At 44.9% G+C, this 8417-nt stretch overlaps 1 protein-coding gene across 1 annotated transcript; it reads right to left on the bottom strand.

The window, feature by feature from the left end:
- Positions 1 to 2737: 2737 nt before the first annotated feature.
- Positions 2738 to 8198, bottom strand: LOC125523002. Its single transcript, XM_048688037.1, has 6 exons — positions 7676 to 8198; positions 6268 to 6777; positions 5919 to 5972; positions 5427 to 5542; positions 4395 to 4570; positions 2738 to 3245 (listed from the first exon to the last, which is right to left on the bottom strand). The coding sequence occupies exons 1-5, from the start codon at positions 8077 to 8079 to the stop codon at positions 4428 to 4430; spliced, it is 1227 nt and encodes a 408-aa protein (XP_048543994.1). The 5' UTR covers positions 8080 to 8198; the 3' UTR covers positions 2738 to 3245; positions 4395 to 4427.
- Positions 8199 to 8417: the final 219 nt, after the last annotated feature.

Here is an 8417-nt window from a genome sequence, read left to right as displayed (position 1 = left end):
AGTCAAAGGTGGTATATGAAGATATTCACATTGAAGACTATGACATGAGAAGACACCACATGAAGCCTATGGAGCTCGAAGACTTAGATTTTTCGTAGTTCTTTTTCTTTTGTGTTGAGTCATAGGAACCACCGTACTGTTAAGTGGGGTCCAAAAGAACCAGTCAGAATGACTGAAGTGATGCCTAACCAAAACCTATGTCTTTGCGTGAAGACTATGAGAGCGAATCTTGTCCAGAGTCGGACAAGTCAGCTTTGCTTGCAGCCCAAGTAAAGTTGTCGTGTGAGTTTGAAATCTGACCGTTGGAACACGTGTCAGTTCCTTAGTGACCCAGGGTCATTTCGGACAAATTAGGTCGGGTTGCCAAGTGGCTATAAATAGCCCACCCCCTACAACCATAAATGGTTGGCTGCTCAGATTGAGAGTACGGCTTTTGTCGTTTGAGAGCAACCCACCTCGAAGCCTTTGAGAGAGAATTCCTTGCGAGGATAAAGCCCTAACCACCCAGAGCCAAAGAGAATTAGGCATCACTTAAGTCTTCTTGTCTGTGTGATCTGAAGACTTATTACACTTGAGGACTGTGCATCCTCCAGCCGGTTAGGCGTCGCGTTCTGAGCATCCAAGAGACATTGTGGATTGCCGGTGAACGAAGTCTGTGAAGGTTTGGGAGTCTACCTTGAAGACTTACCAGAGTGATTGGGCGAGGTCTGTGTGACCTTTAGCTCAAGGGGAATACGGTGAGGACTGGGTGTCTTGAGCTGCGTGTTCAGGACTGGGTGTCCGGGACTGTGTGTCCTAAGGTTTAAATACCTAGCCGCCCCAACCAGACGTACAGTTGTCACAGCAACTGGAACTGGTCCAACAAATCATTGTCTTCAACGAGTCACTGGTTTCATCTTCCCTTCCCTTTACTTACTGTTACTCCTTGTGAAGTCATTGTATGTTTGCATTATCTTTTGTCTTCACTGAGTGACTGCGTGTTCTGTCTGGCTTCACAATATCTTCCTACCTGATCCTTACTACATTGCTGCTATTAGTCATTGTGCTTTCACTCTATTGAATACTTGACTGTGGCTTGCCTAGTGTAGTCTACCTTCCGCTGCAGGGTATTAGGTTTATTTCTATCGTTTGTCTTCATAACTCCCACGTTTTGAAGACTTTCATAAAAATCGCCTATTCACCCCCCCTCTAGTTCATATAACGCACTTTCAAGGTTCCTTGGGTGGATGCAGCGGCCAAGAAGACGAACAACGCGCCCTGCTTGCCTGCGAAGGTTCCTTGGGTGGATGCGGCGCGCCGGCAACTGCGATTCACGTGCGGGGATGCCGTCGAGGTGCGCAAGAGGTTATGTACGAACGTCATCTTCTCCGGCAACAGGCAGCTGGTGATCTACCTCCGCGCCAAGGTACTCTCCGCCTCGGCCGGCACCAAATCCTACCTCGTCGAGTACCCCTCCATCAACAGTAAACCCAGCCGTGTCGCACGAGTGCCATCATGGGACGTCCGCGAGCCCCGTCACGCTCCACCGCAGGCGCACCCGGTCACTGACGCTGCACGGCCGGCCAGTTCCAAGAGACCACCACCATTGGAGCGGACTGACCGCGGCGATGGTTGTTGCAATAAGGAGAAGAGGGTCGGCAAAGGGATCCCGATGGACGCGTTGTGCCGATTCTACGAGGAGCACGACCCAGAGTTTGCGTCGAAGCTGCGCCGCGCGACGATGACGAAGGTCGATGGAGGACGCCCACCAGTTTACGATTAGTTACAATTCTCTCGGGAAGTAGCTAGTTTAATTCTTTGCTCTCTTATCTAGAAGAGTCTGTTATGAATTCATGATCGCTGGAGAGAGGAACTGATGAACATGATCGTTAGCAGCAAGAACTCTGCAACTGATGATGTATCATGAATTCATGACCGCTCGAGAGAGGAATTGATGTATGTGCATAGTCCATATATATTAAATTCAAGATTCTCGTTTTCCTTGAGATCAAAGGTGGAGAGAAAGCAGCAAGTTTTCTTATTTTGGGGTTTTATTCTTGAGATCAAAAGGCGAAGAGAAAGCAAATTTTGAGACCGTACGTAGGACCATGCGATCATTATCTGGGTTTTGTTTTGTGAGAATCACTAAAACCCTAGAATGCTCCCGTCATTATGTCAAGAGAAAGTATATAATGAACAAATGATCCGTAGGATCTTCAGTAAGTTTTGGAGAACTTCAGCCATTTTAGAAATAATTGGTACAAGGGCTATTTGACCTCATAAAGAATTTTTCTTGTTCCTGCATCTTGTAAGACTTGCCATCCAAAGAGGAAATTTTGTCATGCTAGTTTGTAAACTCTTTGATCATAGAATGGGGCTCACTCTTTCCTTGGAATGCATTTCTATTTTTCTAGTTCTATAAGAATCCCAACATAGATCACGCCTTGTTTGTTTTTCTTTTGAGATGCAGATCAATATGATGCATAGTTTAATGGCTTTTGTCATTTGTATGTTTGAACTTAAAAAGGTCTCAAATGCTATGGGCTTGCGCATGCAATTCGTCGCATAAACGTAAAATAGACAGATGTATATAATGTGATCTTTGGTCATAGAATGGGGGTGGCAGAAACTTCTATTATCTAAGCTCTGTCCCAATACCCATTGATCTCAATAAAAAAGATTTTACCTTATACAGGAGATTATGATGTGCAACACGCATAAACTTAAAGTTATAGGCATCCACAACACAAGAACAGAATGAGGTAAAAGCAATGTGTCAGTTTCAATAACTTTCTGCAACAACATTCCTCTGTTGATGTCGATGTCCCAAAAACTTTCTCAGTTCCAGCTAAGCTGGAGGAGTATTTAACCAAAAACTACCACAATTCATGGATCCGTGCCCATAAACCACCACTTTACGAATTTGTGCCGAAAATTACCACTTTTTTCCTAATCCCTTATTAAAAACTACCAAGTATAAAAAATGGTGGATTAAACCTGATTATGACAAGCTAGGCCCACCCGTCCGGGCTGAAATAGCCAACACCGTTACTTTGACCGTCAACCTAAGGGGCCCACATGTCAGTTCCATCTCCTACAACTCATACCTCTAAAATTCCCCACCAAGCACAAGCCTAGGCACGGCTGCGGCCATGGCTAGCCAGCATGGCGGGCAGCTTGGCAGACGGTGCGGCAGCCAGCCAGCCGGCAACGCGTAGGCTCGCTCGCATGGCGGTGGCAGCGTACTTCCTCCGGTTCTTTTTACTCTGCATATTAGGTTTGACCAAAATCAATCTCATTCAACTTTGACCAAGTTTATATAAAAAATTATAGACATTCATATAACAACACCAATATCATTAGATTCATCCTGGAATATATTTTCATATTATATTTATTACATATTATAGATGCTAATAATTTTTAATATAAATTTAATCAAACTTAGCAAAGTTTGACTTTCGGCAAATCCAATATGCAGAATAAAAAGGACCGGAGGAAGTACAATGAGTCTGTGTGCGGCAGCGACATCGACTCCGGCGGCGGGGGGACAACTGGATCGAGAGCACAGGGAGGCCGGGAAGGTCGAGGGCGAGGCAGGAGCCCACCGCCCGCAGCACAGCCTTACGCCGACGAACCGATTAGCCCCTGCCATCAGCAGGTAAACGCTGCCGCTCTCGAGTTTGTCTCCCGTTGAATCGCACCGACGCCTCCCGTCGCATCTGCCCGGGCTAGCAGCAGGTCAACGTCGCGGCCTCGCCGGAGCGGGCAGGGGCGTGCGCACACGGGGGAATCGGCCTCACCGGAGCGGGCAGTGGCGCTGGGCCTCGGCCTCACCAGAGCGGGCGGGGGTGCGGGCATGCGGGGCTCGGCCTCGCCGGAGCTGGTAGGAGCACGGGCACAAGGGGCTTCAGCCTTGCTGGAGCGGGCAGGGGCTCGTGCGGAGGCTCGGCCTTGCCGAAGCATGCTGGGGAGGCCTCGGGTGCAGAGGATGGCCACCGCAGCTCGCAGGCGACGGAACCCCTTATCTAAATCCTCCATGGGGAATTTCAGAGGAAGGGGATAGAATTGACATGTGGGCCCCACATGTTAACGGCCAAAGTTAACGGTGTTGACTTTTTCAGTCCTGGCGGATGGGCCCAGTCTGTCATAAGCGTGTTTAAAATGAACGAATCGGTCGATTTACAGACATGGTAGTTTTTAGTCATAGATTAGCAAAAAAGTGGTAGTTTTCGGCACAAATTCGTAAAGTGATAGTTTATGGCCACGGATCCACGAATTGTGGTAGGTTTTGGTTAAATACTCCAAGCTGGAGCAAAGTACGGCACAAGGGGAGCGAGCTTAGCTAAGGTGGAACATTAACAGTAAGATAATACAGCAAAATAGCACATTTCAAGTTTGAAGTTTGAACTAACTGATAGAGCATTTTTCTTTCTTTCTGGAGAGCATCACTGGTTTAGTTTTCTCTTTTTGGAGAGCATCACTGGTACTTGTAGAGCTAGTATAACTGGTATATGAGTTAAATGATTGGCTTCTCCATGAGGGGCCGGCATGTAGTTGTGCACCGGATCCTCGTGAACCGGAGGTAGCACTGAAAATAAGAGCATGCCATCAGATAAATAACAAATCATGTGTCAAATTATCAGATGGTTGCACAAACACAGAGAGTGAATAGAACGCCATTAATCACTTGAGCCAGAAGAGAAGACAAGCAAGCTAATCACATCAAGACGTTGTCCGGTGTGCAAGGGTCATTGTATGTAAGTATACTAATAGATGGAAACAGCAGACATCACCAACCACCAATGAACCCCACAGAGTGATTCTAAATTTCTAACCGCTGCTACAAGATCCCTAAATCGCTAGCTAGTTGCAAGAACTTAATCTAGGAGTGGTGCTATAATCAACAAGGGTACTAGAAGTCACCCACCTGCCTGTCTCATGTTATGCAACTATATATAGGCAGCATGCATTAACAGAACTCTCATTTAGTTTCATATTCATGTAAAGGGGATATAATCCATCAGCCACTAGTGCGTGCAATGGTCTACGTTATGTTATCAGGTGTGCCATCCAATTTACAGAAATTTAAAAACAATAAAGTAAAATCCAATTTACGACATCTCAACCTGTTATGATCATTTAAAATATGAGTGGCACGTGTGGAACTTTGCTTACATGCATGCCCTACTATCCTGTACACCCCAGCTCACCACCTGACCTACCACTTAAATAATTCCATTAAGTACCACATACCACAATATACAAGTACACAAACTTGTAATGCATTCTCAGTTGACAAGGCAATCCGAAAACCATTTTATCACTGACATAAATTTGAAGCAATAGTGGCCATTGTTCAACCAGAAGAGAGATGCTTGTCCAACCAGCAATCCATTTAGCATGCCAGTTAAAGTAACCATGTTAAAAGTTGTGCATAAATATACCTTCAGTTGGTTCAATAAGGTCTGACTGACGAGGGCAATTTGGAGGTTTAGGTACCCTGAACGAAAACTGAGATAACTGTAAGCGGGCAGCATAGTCTGGGTTGTCTTCAAGATACCTATCAAAGTATAACATATGACGAATAAGATAAACATCTAGGCAGATTGAACCACATGGAGAAGTTCACAACTTCACATAGTATACACATGTATTCTGTGTTTCCAACGTTCAATTGTAAGAACAGGCAAGAGTTCTGAAAATAAGCCCCAACAAAGCTAAGCCTAAACGCTGGTTGTGTGCTTCATATGATCATTGAGCCATTGAGGTAGTGAAAGTACAATGATAACACTTTGTAACAACTTCACAATAATAGTGGATACCATTCAGATGCGGTTATCAACATGCTAGATGAAGGGAAAACTGCATCTGGGCACTAATATGCTTAAGAAAGTAACGATATTGAAGAGAAGTTGACCAGAAGAAAGTTAGCTTACCTTTCGACATCTTTCATGGATCTTACTTTTCTGCCTGTGGGAGAGATATAGTACCTGAAAGGATGTATATAAGTGTTACGAAACAGTCATACAATACGTACACGGAATGGCAAGCACATCCTTTTATATAGGTGTGTAAGGTGTTTAGCAGACAACAGGAATGAATGTTTAACCATTGATCAAATATGAACAGCATTAAGTTCCTAAACCATAAATGAGCATTTTGAGCTCTCAAGAGTTACGACCCAGGCACGTTAGAAAACAACTGCAACCTCATTTGCTCAGAAATAAATACAAAAAGCTGGGAAACAAATTAACTGCGATGTTGTGCAAAACAAGTAATACTCACACATCAGCGAATCTCGTGCTCTGTTCATTCCTTAGAGTAATATTCCTTTCCCACCCAAGAGGGGTCTGAGGGATGCATGGGATATCAATTGCCCATGCCATGCCATTATCCTCAGATATATCAGTTGGATCATGGCATGTAACTTGTGGCTTCCACCCATGGACATATTTGCAAGAAAAAGGAACTTGTATAATATTCTCTCGGATTTGCTCATATTTCAGTTTGGATGGTACAACTCTCCATTTCTGGCAAGTACTACATTGCACAGAATATGTACTGATAATGAATTTTCTTTTTTTAGACAGCACAGGTAAGTTGTTTTCTCCCTGGACATTCTTGTAAGGAACAACTTGATATGATGCACTTCCAGAGGAGTTTTCAGTGTCACTGTCATCCCATTGGTCCACAACCTTGTCAGCTAACATATCTTGGCTCTTGATATGAGATAATGAACTCTCATCAGGGTTGGGCACAGGATTAGCCGGCCTGGACCCCATAGTTTTTAGTTCCCTGTTGGAGGTAATTGCAAAAGTTTCAGACTGGGAAAGGCAAAATGCTTGATAGAGAAACAAAAGAAACGTGAACATAAGATTAGAACAGAAGGGATACACCACCATGAACATGAAAAGAGGGTGAGGACAAAGGCTAGTTATAGTAAATCTTTGATTTCTCAGGCTAGATATCAAGATATCGCTGGCATTAGAGCATTATGGTTCTCCCATAAATCAGGTTCATTATGGTAATGCCATAAATCTCCAACATTTTGAACAGCTTAATTAGGTAACTAGGGCTTACGTAATGTTTTGAGATCCCTAGGCTAGATTCAAAGATTCCGTTAGGAACAGAAAGGCGGAACTTAACGCCTTATCACTAGTTGGGGCATCAACAATCCAGTTCACAAAAGTAAGGACATAACTCGCAAATATATATTTAACAGCTCGAGCTAACGTAACGCTCCAGAACCTAGGCTACACACTGACCGAGATGCCATCAGCACTAGAAACATGACCTAATGTAGCAATAGTAAATCGGATGTACCGATTGCAATTGCAGATATCCCTACTCCTCAAACAACCCTAGCATGGTAATCAAACTAAATCACAGTTATTTTATATAAAAAACAGAATCATGATTCTTCTCACCATCTCCGTTAGGCTACGAAACATATTACCACGTACTTCTCCAAAATAAAAACTAAGTTGGGACGGGATAAATAGAATCTACTATTGCACATGTAAAATTGCTGAATCTACTACGTGTAAAATCTCTGAAAACGAACGCCTCAGCGATATGTTCTCCGAAAGCCCTAGCATGGTAATCTATCTAAACCTAAATTATTTGAAGGAACTATCTAATCATGCATTCATGAGCAAAAGGAGAGTCGGGGTGGAAGGCGAGGTATACATACACGAAGCGCCTCCAATAGCGGCTTCTTGGTGGCCAGATTGGCTCGTCGGGGTCCTCGGCCTTCTCCGCGGGCGGTTTAGACGCACGGAGGAGCGCCGCCTCGCGGAGTCGGCGGGCTTCGCAGGAGGCGGCCAGCCTCCGGAAGCACGCGGCCCTGAGAGGATCGCGGCGCGCGGAGATGCTCGGCGGCGGTCGGGGCGGGGAAGGGGAGCCGGGCGCCCCACTCTCCGCCTCATCGTCCGCCTGTGTGGCGGCGGCGCCGCCCTCCGCGTCGGGGCTCGCGCCGACGGACTCAGTGGTAAGGGAATTGAAGGAGGGGTCGGTTCCAAGGCCCTCTTCCTCTTGTCCCTGAGTTTTGGGGCTGGTTGTCACAGGACCGGTGGTGTCAGAAACGAAGGGATCCATTCCTGTAGGGAGAGGGTTTTCGGAGGGAGGCAAGATAGAAGAGCCAGGGTGAATGTGGTTTCTGCTTTCAATCTCTACTCCCTTTTATATTGATTTGTAATTTGAACACGTCTAGATGTGAACACGAATGATTTTGGTATATTTGGAAATTAATTAAAGGGTACATCCACGATTAGTAATGTATTAAAAATTGCTCGACAAATATGTCCTAGCAAAATATTAAAAACATATTTAAAAATAATGAAGACGCATGGCCATGTGGCGAATTGAGGTATGCAAGCAAATCCAGTATGATAGATGATATCTAATATTAAGAAAGCTTTGCGGTTAATAGAAAC

The sequence above is a fragment of the Triticum urartu genome, chromosome 7 (genome assembly GCF_003073215.2).
Source record: "Triticum urartu cultivar G1812 chromosome 7, Tu2.1, whole genome shotgun sequence".
NCBI lineage: Eukaryota > Viridiplantae > Streptophyta > Magnoliopsida > Poales > Poaceae > Triticum > Triticum urartu.
This window is presented reverse-complemented; position numbering and strand designations above follow the sequence as displayed.